General features: G+C 58.6%; 1 protein-coding gene across 5 annotated transcripts; it reads left to right on the top strand.

The window, feature by feature from the left end:
- Positions 1 to 4,029: 4,029 nt before the first annotated feature.
- On the top strand, positions 4,030 to 17,810 carry FUOM (fucose mutarotase). 5 transcript variants are annotated; one of them, XM_014464558.2, is made up of 6 exons: positions 4,030 to 4,131; positions 4,739 to 4,807; positions 6,149 to 6,219; positions 6,383 to 6,481; positions 7,189 to 7,262; positions 7,501 to 7,879. In XM_014464558.2, the coding sequence occupies exons 1-6, from the start codon at positions 4,047 to 4,049 to the stop codon at positions 7,565 to 7,567; spliced, it is 465 nt and encodes a 154-aa protein (XP_014320044.1). In that variant the 5' UTR covers positions 4,030 to 4,046; the 3' UTR covers positions 7,568 to 7,879. The 5 variants fall into 5 exon arrangements, with proteins under 5 accessions (XP_014320044.1, XP_023618423.1, XP_023618425.1 ...); XM_023762655.1 differs by lacking the exons at positions 4,739 to 4,807; positions 6,149 to 6,219; positions 6,383 to 6,481; positions 7,189 to 7,262; positions 7,501 to 7,879 and adding exons at positions 14,128 to 14,279; positions 15,307 to 15,420; positions 16,375 to 16,488; positions 17,486 to 17,810 and having other exon boundaries at positions 4,035 to 4,131; XM_023762657.1 differs by lacking the exons at positions 4,030 to 4,131; positions 4,739 to 4,807; positions 6,149 to 6,219; ... (1 more) ...; positions 7,189 to 7,262; positions 7,501 to 7,879 and adding exons at positions 9,745 to 9,913; positions 14,128 to 14,279; positions 15,307 to 15,420; positions 16,375 to 16,488; positions 17,486 to 17,810.
- The last annotated feature ends 1,449 nt before the right edge of the window (positions 17,811 to 19,259 follow it).

The raw sequence follows: 19,259 nt of genomic DNA, 5'->3' as shown, positions 1-19,259 counted from the left end.
CACGGGGTCAAGCCTGCAACCCGGGCTTGTGCCTTGACTGGGAATCGAACCATGACCTCCTGGTTCATAGATCAATGCTCAGCCTCTGAGCCATGCCGGCTGGGCTAGAATTATTTTTAATTGTGGTAAAATATGTTCCGGCCATACAAGCTGCTGGGAATTTTTAACCATTTCAAAGTGTACATTTCAGTGGCATTAAGTGTGTTCACAGAGTCCTGCAGCCATCACCACCATCCACCTCCAAACTGTTTCATCAACCCATGGACTATCTCCATGAACTCCAGCTCCCTTTTCCCCACCCCCGCCAGCCCCTGGCACCCTCTACACTGCTTTCTTCCTGTCTCTGAATTTAGTATAATGTTTTCAAGGTCCATCAAGGCCATAACATGTAATAGTTTCTTTTCATTGCGGAACAGTATTCCTACTAGCGTTCTTTTAAATGGCCCTGGAATGTTTTATGATGTTGGTATGTTGTAATTTACGCTTTCCCAGGTGTTGAGTGGTTAGACTGCATTGCTTCTTGCTGTCGGGACGATCATGGATAACACTGTGAGCAGGGAACCTTGCACTTGAGTGGAGCATGTCTGAGATTGTGAGAAGGAGCCCGCACGTTGTAGGGCTGCGCGTGAGGGAACTCGGGCTGTGGGTCAGCAGGGCCTCTTCTCAGTGCTGGGCTGGCTGAGTCTCCAAGCCTGATGTCAGGACTTGCATCGGGATCCCATTCCCGGGCCTGGATCAGAGCTGCTGCGTGCGTGGTGTAGGAGGTGCCCGAACAGAAATGTGAGTGGTGGCTGTCACACTTAGTGCCATTTGCTGGGGGAGACAGTTTATGCACTAAATTCCCTCTGCTGGCCTCATTCTTGGGGAGGGCCAGCTGCATCCTCTGGGTCACTGTGCAGTGTCAGATACCACATAGGTCACTGGGTAACCGAGTGACCCTAGTTATAGGAAACCACCCTGCCCCCACTGGATGTCTACCGTTTAATTCTCACATCACAGCCCAGCTCAGAACCCTGGACCCTACATCTTAAACCAGGCTCTCGAGTGAACGTCAAGTGGGAGAGGAACAAGTCCTGGGGCCTGGGAAGGAAACCCATGTCCTGCCACCTGGGAGGGCTTCATGGAAGCCCCAGAACATCCTTAGACCCTCCACGGTGAGGGATCCTGCTGGCTTTCCATGTTGGGGCACAAAGCAAAGCAACCTAATAGATAGGCCCAGCGAGTGCGGCCCTGCTGGCTGCCACGTGCCCCCCAGTCTGGCCCCATGGCTGAGGTCACTTCATGTGTGGGTCATGGCCTTGGGCTGGGATGGAGCTGAACACCAAGGAGAAACCCACCTGCCTCCGAGAAAGAATTGAAATGATCTGAAAGCTTCAGCTGTCTGACCGCCTTCGATCACATGCCCTGTGTTTGGTTATATTTATGCAGCCAAGTGGGGCACTGGTCGGAACAAGAGTTTGACGTGCTGTGCAGACTGCTGCCTGGCAGGTATTAGCTCCTCAGTCTCCACCAGGTCTGTTCTGTGCTGAGATCCGAAATCCAGATCAGGCTTCAGAAGGGAGCAGTTTGAGAAGGAGGTGGCAGTGTCTTTAAGTGATCAGCCCTCTTCCCGGTGCTGAGAACAGAGACGTTCTTTTCAGAGAAGCCTTGGGTCTTTACGCTTTGACTCGTGCTGATGACAGAAGTAGGCACAAGGGGAGCTGCTTGCAGTGGGCCGGCCCTGGGGCAGCGAGCCCGGAGGCAGGGTGTTCCCCATGAAGGTAGATGTGGAAATACTCACTCATTGAAGCTGAATGTGTGACCAGGGCTCTGCTGGGTGAAGTGCCACCTATCCTAGATGTGAGTAGACAAGCCGAGTATCCAGGGATGAAGCCTTAACATTGAGAACACCACCCGGCCGGCGTGGCTCAGTGGTTGAGCGTTGACCTATGTACCAGGAGAACTGGGCACGTGCCTGGGTTGTGGGTTCAGTCCCCACTGTGGGGCATGCAGGAAATAGCCAATCAATGATCCTCTCTCATCATTGATGTTTCTGTCTCTCTCTCCCTCTCCCTTCCTCTCTGAAATCAATAAAAATTTTAAAAAATAAATAAGTAAATAATAAAATAAAATTGAGAGAACTGTTCGTTCACTGGTTTACTTTTCACATGCTTTGGGCAGTGGCCTCCACACTTTGATTTTGAGCTGCGGGTCCCCAGAGCAGAGTGGGACCGGTTCTGAGGATCTTGTTGAGACCTCACACCCTTGTCTTCGCCGTGCTCAGTCGGAAGCCAAGAATGGTTCACACTGAGCCAGCGTATTTCAGAAGTCTGTCACCACAGGCTTATTTGGGTTCCAGAACTTGCAGGAAAAGGAGTCCACCCCCCATCTCCCAGGCCTGGTAGAATGGGACCTTCTCTCAGGCTTCATGCTGGCCCGGGGCTTGGGGTATGTGGGGACCTCGGGCTGTCAGGAGACTGTAGTGCAGTGATGGCAAACCTTTTGAGCTCCGCGTGTCAGCATTTTGAAAAACCCTAACTTAACTCTGGTGCCGTGTCACATATAGAAATTTTTTGATATTTGCAACCATAGTAAAACAAAGACTTATATTTTTATATTTATTTTATATATTTAAATGCCATTTAACAAAAAAAATCAACCAAAAAAATGAGTTTGCATGTCACCTCTGACACGCGTGTCATAGGTTCGCCATCACTGCTGTAGTGTGTGGCCATGTGCTCTACTGTGACTGACGGACCACACACCCCAGCGTGAGCTTCCACTCCCTCTTGAGTTAAGTGACCTCTGGCCTCAGGTTGTTTTAGGGGTTTGGTTTATTTCTGAAACGGAAACTTTTCCTCCTCATCTATAAAAAACCAGCTTTCCCCTCATCTATTTCTACTAAAAAGATAAAGCTGTGGCGAATGTTGACTTTAAGTCTCTCCACTTAAACTTAGAGTAGAAACTGCTCAGGTACAGCCCTCACCCTGGGTGGAATCGGCTGCTGGCCCTGCTGATTGCCACCCTCTGCACCACCCGGCCAGGGCTGTGTGTTCAGGGCACTGCCGGACGCCAGACTGGGTTTCCCACCTGGCTCTCTCGGCCAGCCGGGCTCCCAGAGCCAAGCTGTAAGATGTGGAGTTTCCTTCAGGGTTTCACTGTGGCTTCGTTGTCTTTCATGTACACACAGATCTTTCCCAGGAGCTGCCAGGCTCTGAGCATCTTGTGTCACCACACGGCTGAGGGCTGTGGCCAGAGCACTGGCCACACAGCCCGGTGTCGATTTGGGAACAAAGTGGAGGATGGCGGGCTCTGATGGGAGACAGCCTGGCCTGGGCTGGCCTCTGGGCTGCAGGGCAGGTAGGTGGGTAGGTAAGCAGGGCAGCCCTGCAAGGTGAGGGCTGAGGAGCTAGAGCAGGGAAGGCTGAGGCCCACTGGAGCTAAGCAGGAGCCCATCTGCAGGCTGAGCATTGAGTTTGGTGGTGGGTTCTTAAGTGAGGGTGTGACTAGGCCCGTGCACTCAGGGGCCTGTGCTGCTGTCTGCCCCAAGCCTGAGTGGGGGGAGAGCAGACACAGGCTGGAGGCCAAGGGCAGTGTCAGCAGGGCACAGGAGCCACCTGCATTGGTCAGCTATTGCTGCATAACAAATGGTCCCTAAATGTAGGGGCTTAGCCCTAAATCAGTTATTCTTTGACAGTCTAAGTGGGTCAGGAATCCAGACAGGCCACAGTGGCTCTCAGCTGGTGGGCGGTGCTGGGAGAGCCCCATCCAGGTGCTCCCAGTACACAGCCCTTGGGGTCCTCTCCAGGGCAGGCCCAGGGAGTAAGTCCACCACGGGGTCTTCCTACCCCAGGACACGGGGGATGGGAGGGGGTAGGGAGCCCCGACCAGAAACACACGCGAGTGTCCGGGTCTTGAACTGGTCAGGGATGCGAGGCCCTGCAGGGTGCCTTCCGGGCTCGGTCCCACACCACACACCCGGGCGCAGCCCCACCCCCTTCCAGCTCCAGCGGCCCCGCCCCTGCCTGCAGGCCCCGCCCACGGCCACACCCCTTCCTCCTGCGAGCATGGTGGTGCTGAAGGGCATCCCGGCGCTTCTGTCCCCAGAGCTGCTTTACGCCCTGGCGCGGATGGGGCACGGGGACACCATCGGTGAGTGAGTCGGCGGGGAGCCGAGCCTCAGGATCTGGAGCCCCACCCTCGCGGCAGAAGTCAGGGGAGGCGCCGGGGCTGGGGTGGGGACTCGCAGGGTCCAGGCCCAGTCTGTCCCCATGCCCGGAAGAGCCGGTCCGGAGGTGGAGGCATTGCTTTGGCCGCCCTGCCCCTCCTCGGAGCAGGACTCCACCCCCTCCCGAGGCTCCGGCTGGCCCAGGCCGCAGCCCAGGCTTTGGTTGGCCCCAGGCGGTCACGAGGACAAGTGCCCTTGGCCCGGACAGGGTTAAGTCGGGGCAGGGGCAGGTCGCTCCCGCAGCCGAGTGTAAGGGGTGGGGAGGGGCCTCAGGCCCTGTGTGCTGCTCATGCTCCCGACCCCTCCCCACATGGCCCCGGAGGGGTCACGTCCCCGGTGTCTGGGCCTGTTTCTCTTTTCCTGGGCTGTGAGCGGGATTCAGGGTGCAGGCTGCAGGTCCAAGCTCCGCCCTCATCCTGCTAACACCTGTAGTTTCTCCTTCACCTGGTAACTCCCTCTCCTCCCTGGCGGAGATGGTGTAACATAACACCCATGTGGACCCCAGGATGTCTAACCCAGCTGGCCGTTCAGTTCTTGCAGACACGAACTTCCCCACCTCCTCCATCTGCAAGTGTGGCCCAGAGGAGATCCGCGCAGATGGTGAGCAGGCCACCTCCTGCAAGGCGGGGCTGGAAAGGTGGGGGGTCCTGGCCCCAGCTCCCCAGGTGCTACAGCTCTGCCCCCACCTCCACCCATTCCCCAAGCACCCACAGCGACCCGTGTGCCAGGACCCTCAAGGTGCTCCCTGCAGCCCCCAACCCCCAGAGGTGACCTGGGCCTCCTGCTCCATTTCTGACACCCCTTGGTGACTTCTTGAAAATGGGGAAATGGAGGCTAGGCATCGTGTTGGCTGACTGAGCAGTGGGGCCCCCTCCTCCCCCAGGTCAGTCAGGTTTTCAGCCTTTACCCTGATGTAAAAATCCCAGTACTGGTGACCTGACCTCACAGGCCCCAGGTGTCCACATACTCAGAGAGCCTCTGACCCTCACCGTGGATGGGAGGTGAGGCTGGGAGGGACCTTGAGCCAGATTCCAGAGAGGATGGTAGGAGCAGAGCCAGCAGTACTGAGTAGGGGGGCCTTGGGGTGAGGGCCCCGTCCTGACCCATTGCCTTGGCTACCACTCCCCACTCAGGGAGCTGAACCAGCCGGCCTTGGTTAGATCCTGGGCCAGGTGACCAGGTGCTCTCCTTCCCGAGGAGGGTGGGACCAGGTGGGCCGTGGGAAAAGCTGGAACATAAGGGGTGTTTAAGTAAATCACAGTGCAGCCACCAAAAGTGACACACACACACACCGTGCGCATTAGTGGAGAACAAGCAATTAGGATTCAGAGTCAAAAACAGGCAGAAAAGTCTAATCATGCAGAAGATGAACTTCGATGGCAGCAGGTCTCCTTTATGTGTAAGATTACAGCCGGTTCCTTTTCATAGGCTTCTGTATTTCCCAATTTTGTACAATGAGCATGTGTTACTTTAACAACCAGAAACTCACTTTATGGGAGAGCGCGGGCCTGGGAGCCAAGTGGGACAGGTTTGGGGGCACCTTGGGCAAAAGAGGCCTCTTCCCAGACCCCACTGTCCTTGTCACAGGCTAAAGGTGGCAACTCCCAGCCTCTGGGGTCAAGGAGATGGCAGGGCGCTCCTCCTGGTGGATAGATTTTGAGGGTACCCCCAACAACCTGCATGGTGCAGAGTGAAGGGGATGGTCAGGGCTGGCCCAGTGCCAGGACAGTGCCAGGTGCAGCAGCCCGGGTGAGGAGACACCAGTGTGACCTCCATGAGTGTCACCAGGGGGGCAGCAATTGGCCTGTGGCCCCTCTATCCTGGGCCCAAGTCGGTCCCTGATGGTTGAGTGAGACCGTGTGGCCAGGCCCAGCCACCAGGTGGCGCTGTGGGCACCTGGGTTCGGAGGGCTGGAGTCTGAGGCCAGCACTCTGCCCTCAGGTCTGGGCATCCCGCAGCTCCTGGAGGCCGTGCTGAAGCTGCTGCCACTGGACACCTATGTGGAGAGTCCGGTGAGGGCCCCTTTTCCAGACCTCAGAGGGCATCCCTGCCTTGGGGGGGTTGGGGGAAGGATGTGTCCTCAAAGGGTTCTAACCCTGATCAGAAGAGCCCTAACCATCACCCAACAAGGGGGGCCTGGAGGCACCCGGGGACAGACTGGCCCCTCTGTCCCAGGCTGCTGTCATGGAGCTGGTGTCCAGTGACAAGGAGAGGGGCCTCCAGACCCCGGTGTGGAAGAGCTACCAGTCCATCCTCTTGGAGGCTGGCTGCTCGGTGAGCCTGCTGCCCCCGAGAACGGGGTTGGGACCCTCTACACTTCCTTGGAGGCCTGGGAGGAAGGAAGGACAGGCTCCAAACTCTGCCCCATGGTTGTGTGAGCGCCTATTCACCCGCAGTGGGAGCGTGACCGTGGGACCACCCTCCGGCCCCCAGCTTCCTATGTTTTCCCAGGATCCTGACCTGTCTGCCTAGGGGCCCTTACCCATCCCAGCCTCTCCAAGTGGAGCCAGGGCAAGTAGGGTACCCCAGGCCCCCATCTTGTGGTCAGAGGCCTGGTCTGATTTTGTGTGACATCCCCGACACCATCCCACCCTGCAAGGGGTCGAGCCTGTCCTCCCGGGACCACCCACACAGGCAGGTCTTGGGTAGGACTTACCTGAAGAGAGGACATCTGGGTCTCCTGTCCTGGACAGTGGCTCCCCTACCCCACCCCTGGGGCAGATCAGAGGGGCTCAGGGATCCCAGGCAGGCGGCCACCAAGCACAGCAGGCATCTCACCCACCACAGCCTGCCTCCCTCCCACTCACCCCCCACCCCACCCCCAATGCCTGGTCCTTGCAGGTAGGAGGCCGAGCATTCTTGGGACTCTGGCCTGGAAAACCAGAGAAATGAAGCTCAGAGAGACCATGCCTCCTGATGCCCCTGCTGGGCCCGTGGGGTTTCTGGGCAGGGTCCCTCAACCACATTGGTTTGCCTTCCAGAGCCCCCTTGAGAAGATAGAGAGGTTTGAGTTTTATCAGCAAGCCAAGAAGGCTTTTGCTGTTGTAGCAACTGGGTGAGTTCTGGCTGGATCCACTGGGTCCTGATGGGTTGCCTGGGTCTAACTGGGTCTGGGCTGAGTGTGAGGCCCTCCCTCTCCCCACTCCAGAGCTCCCCCACCCTTTGCTCGGCCCCTGCCCCCTTGAGACAGATGGTCCCCAGGGAATGGGGTCACTGAGCTGTCCAGCGGTGGTGCACAGCAGGGGTCTGGGCACCCTGGCTCGGCTCTGGGCTCAGCTCAGCTCCTTGTGCAGGGAGACGGCTCTCTACGGAAACCTCATCCTCAAGAAGGGGGTGCTGGCCCCCGAAGCCCTGTTCTAGACGGGTGAGGAATCAGGACCCCTGAGCCCAACAACACTACCAGCAGGCCCTGCCCTCCTGGCAGCACGCAGATCTCACCCACCCAGGGCGCGTGACCGGCAGGTCCTTGGGGGGCTGCTGATCGGCTGGAATTCCCTCTATCTGAAAAATGATGGAGCCCAGCCGGTGTGGCTCAATGATTGAACCAAGAGGTTACTGGTTCTATTCCCAGTCGGGGCACATGCCTGGGTTTCGGGCTCAATCCCCAATGGGTGCATGCAGAAGATGGTTGATTGAAGTTTCTCTCTCATCAATGTTTCGATCCCTCTACCTCTCCCTTCCTCTCTTTTTAAAATCAATAAAAAAAATATTTTTTAAAAAGAAATATGGAAAAGTGTCAATGTTCAGTCCAAAGTTTTAAGCAACAGTACCATTCTCACTCACAAAGGCAGAGCACAGAGAGGCTGCTGGCTCCCGAGGGCAGCCCCCAGGTGCCTGAGATGAAGCCTCAGATGGGAAGTAGGCCTCCACCTCCCAATAGGTTTGGGCCTCTTGACTTGGTGAGTTCCTGGGTGTGAGACCAGAGGTCACACAGGTAGACACCCTCCTGCAACCTAAGGACCTGGGGACCTGGGTGGGGGGCTATGGTGACCGCACACTGCAGGACTGGAGGTAGGTGCAGCCACCACTCAGGTGGCCCTGAGTGGAATGGAGGCTTATGCATCAGTTCCTCCAGCTGCAGACACTGGGGTGGCCCTTAGAGAGGGGACCAAGGCCCTTTCTTCAGCCCCAAAGGCAGGAAGGCAGGTGGCAGGGCTGATCTGGAGGTGGTGCTGGTGGGATGGGGGTAGGATGGCCCTGGGTGGAGGGCTTGAGCTGCCTGGGGTGCCAGCTGGGCCCCATGCCTGTGTGTCCCTCAGCCCAGTGGTTGAGTGCCTACTGACTAAAGCCTGAGCTGTCCTGGGAAATGAGGGTGGCGTGGTGCAAAGGATGGGAGGATAGGGGCTGCCCAGGCAGAGGGCTGGCCTGAAGGGAGCCTGTGAGTCTCTGATGGCACCCGGCGAGATGCTCAGACTGGGTCTCAGGTTGGAAGAAATTCCCGCCAGCCATTGTCCCAGACTCCAGGGTCTCTCCCTGAGGTCCCTCTTCCTCCAGACCTTCCTACAGCCATGTGAATGTGGGAGCTGGATGACTGGGGGCTCCTGGGTCTCTGTACCTCAGGGCTTGGCAGAGGCTCCATGTGGGGACTGGTGTCCTGACCTCTCAGAGAGGCTGGGGGGCTGGCAAGCCCATTGAGTGAAGATCTGGGGTTCAGCCTGGGGAAGGGACTCTGTCTTGGGCCCATCACTGCAAGGGCTCAACCTCAGACCCCATGGCCACTGCCAGGCACACAAGGGCCTTTCTTTAAACAGTTTTATTGAGGTTTGATTGACCAATGGTAAACTACACATTTCAAATGTACAATGAAATATATTTGGACATCACCCTGGCCATTGCAGCTCAGTTGGTTGGGTGTGGTCCCATGCACTGAAAGGTGTTGGGTTCAATTCTTTGGTGACAGGAATGCTTGCCCATTTTGTATTGGCACCGAGGCCTTTAATGAATCTGGTCACCAATAACAATGACCAACTGGCTGTAGGCTGGAGGTTCTCATGACCCCCTGCTTGGGTTGGACCAAATTGCCAGAGCAGTTCAGAGAACCCAGATACGTTTTACTCACTGGATCACTGGTTTACTATAAAAGGATACAACTCGGGAACAGCCAGATGGAAGAGATGCATGGGCAAGGTCTGGGGAAACGTCCCCCCAAATCTCCATGTGTTCGCCAACCTGGAAGCTCTCCGAACCCTGTCCTTTCGGGTTTTTATGGAGGCTTCATTACACAGGCATGATTGATGGAATCCTTAGCCCTGGTGATTGGTTCAACTTCCAGCCCCTCTCCCTTCCTCTGAGGTCAGGGGGTGGGACTAGCAAACTCATAGAGATGACTATCATTTTTTTAAAAAAAGACAGACAGTAGCAAGTGCTGAGGAGGGTGTGTGGAGAAACTGAAGCCTCATACATGGCTGGTGGATGTACCATGGTGCAGCCACTTTGGAAAAAAATTTTATTTTAGCATTTTCTTTAAAAGTGAAATGTGAACTACCATCCTACCTCGCAACTCCACTCCTAGGTACCCACCCAAGAGAAATGAAGCTGTGTCCGCACAAGGACTCCAAGAGCATCCATGCAACATGAACAGACAAAACCAGGAACGGTCCAGAGGCCTGTGTGGATGGATGGATAAAAGGAGGCCCATCTGAACATGGGACGGTATTCAACAGCAAAAGGGGTGGAGCGCTGATCCACCATCGCTGTCCTCCAGCTGTGAGCGGGGCTGAGTCCTTGAGGGAGGGGGGTCATGTCCCCCATGACACTCACCAAACACCTGCTGAGCGCCTTCTCTGCCAGCACCGAGCAGGTGCCGGGGCAACAGTGACCAGGAGTGACTGGCTTGCCCAAGGAAAGCGGACAGCCCCGAGCTCCAGACGCTGAAACAGGAGAAGGAGGCCCTCCTCTGAGTGGGTGGGGGCCAAACCCAGCTGGATCTCAACCCAGTGGACCAAGGCAGGCGGGAGGGAGAGTCTGAGAGCCTGACGGAAGCCAGGACTGAGAGCCCCGACACGCCCAGGTGCAGGAGCAGTCAGGCCTCAGCTGGCCAGAGCGCTGTGCCCTGCGTGAGGTGTGTGTGCGCGCACGCGTCGGAGGGGGTGTGAGGCTGTGGTGCCCGGTGCAGCTCGGGTGGGGGGCAGGCTCCGGGCTCCCCTCCCCCAGCCTGCGTCTCCCCAGCAACAGCAGCCTCGGTCTGGGGCTCGGCCCCTCCCCCGCCCCACCCCGACTGCGGCTGCGAAGCGTCTGGAACCGCATCCTCCTCCGGAGACCGCATTCTGCCGCAGCAGCGCGTTGGAGCCGCTTGTGAGCCATTTCCACATTTATCCCTATGGAGCCCTGGGGGTGGGGTGAGGGCGGCGGTAGGCGGGGGTGTGCGGGTGTGCAGGTGCGTGTGCAGGAGGAGTGTATGGAGGGGAGCCCCGTGGCGGACCGGGGTCCTCCTGTGGGGTCTGCGCTGACCCGGACGACTGGGGGGCCGGCGGGGCGAACTGCGGCCTGGACCGTCCAGAAGGGCCGCGGTGTCTCGCCTCGCACATCCCCCGTCCTCAGCGGAGCGGGGAAGCTCGGGTGGGTTAGGACTGCTGGACATCAGCCCCCGCCATGGTGACCGCAGCCCCTCCCCGTGACCGCCGTGACCGGCTCCAGCCCCGCAAATTTGAGTCAGGGGTTGCGGCCATCCTGAGATGGGGGGGGGGGCAGTTCCAGGACCCCAGTCTGTTTGGGGGGGGGGTGTAGGGAGAGGGGAGTAAGGGGTTGACCAAGGAGCGTCGCGCCCCAGCACCGAGAAACGCTTCGGGCTTCGGGAGGGGGTGGGGCGACTGCGTGGGGCCAGGAGCAGGGAGGGGAGTCTCGGAACCACCTGCCGCGGCACCTCTGGGTGCCGGCCACAGGTGACGGACTGGGACGTGGGAAGCCAAGGCCGGGTGCAGCCCTAGGTCTCCCCACCCCACCGCACCCCTCCCCGCTCCTGGGCCCTCGGGGCTGGGCTGCTAGCCCAAAGTCAACCTGCCCTTGAAGCAGGAGCCAACCCCACGCTCGGCCTGCAGGGCGAGGGGCAGGAGGGCGGCTGGGCGGGGGGCGGGGTGGGGGGCGCTGCTGGGTTCCCGCTAAGATCGCAGGCCCCCGCGCTACGCAGTTGCAGCCCGAGGCGCGCGGAGGCTGGTGCCCGTGCGCAGGGGCGCGCGCCTCCTGACGCAGCATCCCCGCGGGGGGTGCGACAGCGAGTCGGTGACGTGACCTGTATCCGAGCTTCGTGGCTCCCACCTAAGAGCCCGTGGCCACCCCCATCCATCCCCCCATCAGCACAGACTTGCCGCTCATCCTATAGCCCCTCCCCAAGCCTCGGAGAGGAGGCTGCACCGCCCCCCCATCCCCCGCATCCTCCCAGGAGCCAGCAGCGGGTGGGGAGCCGGCGACCCCCGAGAAGACACAATTGCCGCGGGTGTGGAAGGAGGGGAGCTGGCGGGAGGATAGAGACGACCCCCACCCCCCGCCCCGTTCCGTGGACTTCTGTGTCCGTCATGTGAATGCGCTCCCCCCCCCGCCCCCTCGCCCAGTAGGTCCCGTGACAGCGAAGGAACGGCGTGTTGGGGGGGGAGGGGGTACCTAGCGCAGCCAGCCCCTCCCCCAGCATTCTGCCCCTCTGCCCTGGCACGGGGCCTGGAACTAGACGCGAAAGGTCCAAAGGGCCCCAAATAGCTTCTCCTCAGGAAGACCAGGCATCAAAAGCTCATCTCGTTGCTGTGGAAACCCGCGATGACGTAACGGGGACGTCAAGCTGCGTTGGACCTTACGTTTGGCTCAAAGGGGACCGACCCCAGAAGCGGAGCTCCTTATGGGGGTGGGTGGGGCCCTCGGCCTTCCAGCGGGCACGGTCGCCCACCTGACACAGACCGCGCTCAGTTCTCAGCCGCAGGCCGGGGTTTTTGAGCCAGATGGGGCGTCCACTGCGTGAAGGCCTCCAGGCTCCTTCCCGGGGTGGCGCACCCCTGGCCCCCCCACCTCCCCTCAAGCCCTGGGCACTCGCCGCCCCACCTCCCACCGCCCCCTCATCTGTATCTCCAGAGGTCTTCGCGGCGGGGGTTCTATTTCTTCCTCGCACTGGGCCTCTTTATATTTACTCTGATGGCTGCCCGACCACCTCTGCGTCACTGAGCGCTGCAGGGGCCGCGTGACGAATGCCCGCCCGCCCGCCTGGGCCAGGTGCCCAGGTGCCCAGGTGCCCAGATGCCCCGCGCCATCAGGGCTGAGCCTCGGCCGGGCCCCGCCCCCAGCCTGGGGTGGGCGTTGGGGGCGCTTTGAGGATCGGTAAGGGCCCTGGGATAGGCGCACACCCCCAAGAAAGGGCCTTAGAGTCCACGATGGGGCGGCCTCTCTCTGCCCAGCCTGCGGCTTCCAGTCCGCATTACAGTGGCGGTTCCTGACTGCCCACCCCACCCCACCCCGCCCGCCACACACGTCCCGCACAGCCGTGGACTCCTTCCTTGCCCGGCATCTCTCTGCCTCTCTGCCTGGACAGGCCTCCTCCTCTGTTCCCACCCTGCCTGCCCACACCTGGAACCCGCTGGGGCATGCGACAGTGGTCACCGGAGGCCCTGGTGGGGCTGTTACAGGGAGAGTGTTTGGGGGTGGTGATGGTTTTCTCATGGAGGTCCTTTTCATCTCTTGTTAGACCTATTACTGAGCAGTTGCTATTTCTGATACTGTTTAAGGAATCTTTCAAAAAAAGCATTTTCTAATTTTTTGTCACTGATATATAGAAATATAATTGATTTCTGAATACCTTAAGTCCACCAGCTTGCTGAGCTCTTTTTAAAAATATGTTTATATTGATTTTAGAGAGAAAGGGAGAGATAGAAACATAGATGTTACATCAATCGGCTGCCTCCTGCACTCCCCCTGCTGAAGATTGAGCCCACAACCCAGGCATGTGCCCTAACTGGGAACTGAACCAAAGACTTCTTGGTTTATGATGTCTACACTCAACCACTGAGCCACACTAAACTCACTTTTCAATCTTCATAATTTACCTGTAGATTCTCTTGGGTTTTCTATTCACAAGAGATGGTTTGCCTGTAAATAATGCGTGACCTTCTCTTGTCCAGGCCTCTCCTCTTCTTCCTTTCCCCTGCCCCACAGCGTGGCTAAGTCCTCTAGCACCATGATTTACAGAACTCATGGCAAAGGGCCTTTTGTCTCCATCTCCCACTCATCCTCCTGACTCTCCCCTCTTGTCAGGGATGCTCGCTTTCCAGGTGGCCCAGCCCTGTGTACACCACTGCTACTCTGTCCTCCCAGCTAGCATTCACCGACGTCCTCTTCTGTAGATCTTGTTACTCTTGCATCTTTAGGAGGGTTGCCAGTTAAAACACAGGATGCCCAGTTAAATTTGAATTTCAAATAGACAACAAATAACTTTTTAGAATCAGTATGTCCTATATTGCATGGGATGTACTTATACTAAAGGTGGAAGAGGAAGAGGAGGAGGAGGAGGAGGAGGAGGAGGAGGAGGAGGAGGAGGAGGAGAAGGAGAAGGAGAATCCTTTTTGTCTGAAATTCAGATTTAACCGGTGTCCTGTATTTGCTAAGTCTGGCCACCCTACCCTCAGGCTTCTATCGGAGATTGTTTTCTGTTGATTGGAGTCACTGCCTTTAGACTGTCCTCTAGCAGGTGAGCCAGTGGAAGACTCTGTTGCCCTTGTGTGTCTGGACAGTCACTGGTCTGAGGTGCCATCCCTGCACAGCTGTGGGGCCCCGAGGGAGCCCAGGGGCCAGGAAGGGAGTTTGGCCTGGCCAGTCACAGCCCACCCCAGCTCTGGTGTGAGGAGCATTGGGGCCAGTCTTCTCTGAACCCACTCTGTCCAGGGCCTGCTGGGGGGACATCTGCTAGGTGGCCAGTGTGCAGTGACCCTGTGTCTGCCTCTGGACAGGACAAGGACCACCATCCACCATGGTGAAGCTGGGCTTCAGCTTCGGGAAGTTCGGCAGAGACCTCGGGTACCAGGATGGAGTTACCATGGACAGCGTCCCTCTGATCAGCCCCCTGGATGTCAGCCAGCTCCAGCCACCATACTCTGACCAGGTGAGTGGCCTGGGCCAGTGGGGGATCCTTATCAGCCTGCACTGGGAAGGTGCAGGAGGGCAGGCTGAGGAAGGGCCAGCTGGGTAGGAACCCAGGGCCACATGCAATCAGCTCCCTCATCCCCCAGAGCCACCCTGTCCTCATCTGTAAACGGGGTAACCTGGCCACAGGTGACTGAAGATTCACGCACCGTTTAGAAGACAGCACCCAGCCCATAGTGCTGCCCAGCGGGGACTCAGCAAGCAAAATTCCCCCCTGTCCTGCTGGGCACACTGTGTCTTGGATCAAGCCAGAGATGGGGTCCTGGGGACAGTGGCTGATGGAGAGGGAGGTTTCAGTGGGAATCTGTGAGAAGCAGAGCTCAGCGTAGCCCTGCCTGATCCCATGTGAACTCCGGAGTATGAGTGACACCAAGAGTTGTCCTAACTGGGGGCAAGGTGGCCATCTGTACCCATATCTGTCAGCTATTGGCTGGGGACCATGAGGACAGCCCCCCCCCCCCTCCCTCAGGCATTGGCTGAGGGCAGTTCTCCAGCGATCTGGGCTTCCATTGCATCTACTTCGGTTCTGGACCCAGTTCTCAGTGGACACCTTGGGAAGGCCCAGTCCTTGCTCCTAGGAACACACAGAGCACGGGACCGCAGCTGCCTGTGCCCTCTATGGAAGGGCCCTCAGTCCTCTGGGACCCAGAAGAGGAATCAGGGTGACTCCCTGGAAGGGGAGGCAAGCTGTGGGGCCACTGAAGGGGAAGCGCCTGGTGGGAAGAGGTGGGACCTTCGGAGCTGAAGGCAGCCAGCAGACAGAGGGGCTCCGTCCATGGTCTGGCCAGGCCTCATGGCTGCCACGGACCCAGCAGACTTGCAGCGCCCACTTTCCCCTGGCCTCAGCTTGTAGTCACTGGAGCCCAGGCACTGGACAGTCCTGGCAGATGATCAGGACCCACACCACTGCTGGGCCGCTGAGCCCCTGCCCCATCCCTTCCCAGCCCTCCCAGCTCAGGGTCCTCCTGGGTCATCTCTTTGCACAGGTGGTCATCAAGACACAGACGGAATATGGACTGCCCTCCACAGAACAGCTGAAGAAGTTCCCAGACATAGAGGCCCAGAAGCTGGCCTCCACCAACCCAGAGGAAGGACGCGGGGTAACCGAACCCTTGCCACCCAGTGCTTCTGGGGGGGGGGGCAGTCCCATGGAGAGTCAGATTAGGATCAAGGTGCTGAGGCAGCCACAGGCCCTGAGCACCCAGGGCTGGGCCAGGTGGGCTGGGCCCCCTTTCTCAGGCTGCTGCTGTCAGGGAAGTTGGACAAGGAAGCGCCCAATCAGAGGCACGGTGGGGTGGGAACGAAGGCTGGGTGCTTAGGGGTGGGGGTGCTGAGGGACTTGAGGCTGAGCAGCGCCAGGCTGACCTGTGGCCAGTGGGACCCAGAGCCCCCCTCCGGCTGCACAGTGGGTGACAGCCACTGTGGGCAATGCGTGCAGCCGCCTTCCCTGCAGGTCATTTGTCTCCTCCTTAGTGACTCGTTGGTTTCCTTTCTTTTAAAAAATTTTTTTTAATTGAATTTAGAGAGGAAGGAAGAAGGAGAGAGAGAGATAGAAGTATCAATGAGAGAATCATTGATCAGCTGCCTCCTGCAAATCCCACACTGGGGATCGAGCCTGCACCCTGGGCATGTGCCCCGACCAGGAATCAAACCGTGACCTCCTGGCTCATAGGTTGACGTTCAACCACTGAGCCACGCAGGCCGGGCTTGTTGGTTTTATACATACTATAGACAGTCGCTTTTCCTGCTAGGGCCTCTGGCAAATATTTTCTCCCACCCTTTTCTTTAGCATTATTAATTTTACGAATAATGATTTCTCTCCTTTTCCCTGTACTATTTCTAAAGCCTTTCATGTTTCCGTAGTAAAACCTGCCCCTTCCCCCTTTTGTTTCTGAGAAGGAAAGCCTCCCCGCCACAGGCTAGCAGGGTCAGTTGGGGGGCTCAGCTGGGTTCGCAGCCCCATCATGAGGACTGTCCCAGGAGCCCAGGCTGGGTTCCGCGCCGCCCCCCCCCCCCCCCCGCCCATGGGTTCCTCTCCTCTCCCTCACCTGCAGATGCCCCCAGCACGTATGCTGGCCTTCGTCATGGCGCTCATGGGCTGCCTCCTGATCATGTACAAGGCCCTCTGGTACGACCAGTTCACCTGCCCGGATGGCTTCCTGGTTCGGGTAAGGCAGGCAAGCTGGGGCCAGAGTGGGGCGGAGGTCCCCAGGCAGAGTACCAGGGAGGGGCCCTGGGGGTCTCCAGGGGAAGCATGGGGACGGGTGCCCCCGGGGGAGCCCAGGGCGTGTCCTGCTCCTGTGGGATTAGGATCTCCTAGCTCCTTGTGCTCCGGTTACCTTCCCAGAAAACATTCAAATCCTCTTTTGAAAGATTCAAGGAAAAGGTGTCTTAGCAAGAGATGCTGTCGTCCTGTGAGTAAGAACCAAGTAAAACCTCAGGGAGGAGGTGCAGGGACAGAGGTGAGCTGGCCACTCAGTCCTCCCGGGTCAGCATCTGCTCTGCACCAGAGGTGCTGCTCTCTCCCTCGCTGACCTGTGCGGGCCTTCTATGTGATATGACATTAACCTTTCCCCACAGTTGGCAAATATTTCCTCCCTTCTCTTTTCTCTCTCTTAACTTTAGTAAGGGTTTTTAGCCTTTTTAGTGTATTTTCCTAACGCCTCTAATTTTTCAGTAGTGAAATTTACTTTCACCCTAACCCCCGAGTTCCTGAGATGGGGCCTGGGAGGCCTGTCTGCATTCCCAGGGGTTCCCTGTCCCCCACTCGCTGGGATTCCCTCCATGTGCTCCGGGTGGGGGTGGGCTGGGGTGGGCTCGCGGAGCCCCTCCCCTTCACTCCTGGGGAGGGGCCACCACCCCCCTTCTGAGAGGGGTTGACGCTCCATGGACCCCCCACTTCTGAATTGGAGGCCAACTTGGGTGGCTGGAAATTAGGGCAGAAACAAATGTATCTCGGGCGATTGTGCGCAGTATTACTGAGCTGCTCCAGAGCAGAAGGGACAGGAAGGCCTAGAGGTCCCGGCCCTCCCCTCCTGGGGCGCACAAATGTGGCTACTGCTTAGTGCTTCGTGGTCGGTGTCATCCAGGGGAGCTCACCCCCATTTGCACACCTGAGCCCAGGGGCAGCCCCACCCCCTGACCCGCCGCGCCCCGCCCCTGCAGCAGCACAAGATGTGCACCCCGCTGTCCCTGGAGATGTACTACGCGGAGATGGGCCCCGAGCGCCACCGCAGCATCCTGGCGGCCATGGGGGCCTACCCGCTGAACCGCAAGCAGGGCACCGAGCCCCCCGTGGTCTGGAGGAAGATCCATCCCGCCTTCAAGGAGGCGCCCAAGGCGCCCACCCAGGCGGGCCCGGCGACCACCGAGGCCCCCGGGAAGCTGGCGGCGGGCGCCGAGAAGGAGGCGGCGCTGAAGGCGGAGGGGAGCGTCCCGCCCCCGGCCCCGGCCCCGCAGTGACGGCCGCCGCGCCCGAAGCCACGAAGCCCCGTAGGTGAGCCGCTGGACGGGGACTCTGGCCCGGCCACCACTCAGGGCCAGGGACCTCCTCCCTGCACCCCCAACCCATGCGGGACCCACTCCGCCTGCCAGCCTTACCCTGGGGTGCTATTTCCCCCAACACACATACGCGACTGCTGTGACTGCGTCTGCGCGCCCCCGGCGGGGGCAGGGGGGCCAGGGCGGGCAGGTGAACCCGTGGCGGGAGAGGGGGGGTCCCCACGGAAATGGGCGGTCTCACCCCTCCGCCCTTCTCCGCAGCACCCCCCGCCCGCGGCACCCGTGACCGCCCCGCCAGATGCTGTCCCACCACGTGGTCGTGCCCCTGTTCCCAGGACCCCCGCTGCCGCCTGCCGCCAGGAGCCTCTAGCTCTGTCGCTTTTCTCTAATAAAGATTCACATCCACCTGGACTCCTGGTTACCCTGAGCATCCCGGTCCTCCGCCTTTTTCCTTTCCCCAACCCCCATGTGGTGAACCCCCGCCCCCTCATGTCCCCACCAGCGGAAGGACCCCCCCCCCCTCAAGAACTAGGTGGGACGGTGAGCTGGGCCGTGGGCCTGGGGAGAGGGGGCCCCTGCGCGGTGGGCCTGGGGGTCAAAGCCACCAGTACACAGGGCCTTGTGGTCTCTCTCTCTCGGCGGCTACAGTACAATAACTTCACCTGCACCCAAGGGAGCCTCCAGACCTGGGTGGCAAGGGGGGGGGGGTCTGGGCAGCCTAGGAACAGTGGGTAGTGCCCAGGAAGTGGGCTGTGAGGGAAACCGTGGCACAATGGAGGCCAGGTGGGTAGTGGAGTGGGAACAAAATTGGGGTGTGAGGAGGAGGGTGGTTCTGGGGGGTCAGGGAAGACTTGGCTATGCACAGGGTCCTTAATCGCTGGGCTCCTATCTATCCATCCATCCACCCATCCCTCAGTCTATCCACTATCTATCAACCCATTCATCTACCTATCTATCTATCTGGCCTGTATCATTTTCTCTAGCTTTCATTTATCCAAAGTTTTTTCTGAGTCAGTTGAGAGGCAACTACTTCTTTACCCTTAAATACCTCAATGTGGATTTCCTTAAAACAAGGGCATATTTTGAATTTAGCTTTGAAACAATCATATTATCTAATCTACATACTTTGAAACAATCATATTATCTAATCTACATACCTTATTAATAGTTTGTTAATCGTCTCAATAATGTTCTTTGTAGAAACCCCCCACACACACACACACACACACACACACCTGACCCAGGATCCAACCCAGGACCCATGTTGTGTTGTCTTACCCACTTCCATCTGGGACAGCTCAGGCTGTCATGACCTGGGCAGGTCTGAAGTGAGCAGACACTCTGTAGGCTGACCTTGACTTGTGCGATACACCGTCACAATCAGCTGGAGAGGCTGTGTTTTAGGGTTTGCATCCCTGGAAGTGCTGCTGTGCCCTCT

This window comes from Myotis lucifugus, unplaced genomic scaffold (assembly GCF_000147115.1).
Source record: "Myotis lucifugus unplaced genomic scaffold, Myoluc2.0 scaffold_255, whole genome shotgun sequence".
NCBI lineage: Eukaryota > Metazoa > Chordata > Mammalia > Chiroptera > Vespertilionidae > Myotis > Myotis lucifugus.
The sequence above is the reverse complement of the archived record's forward strand: the minus strand, read 5'-3'. Positions and strand labels throughout refer to the sequence as shown.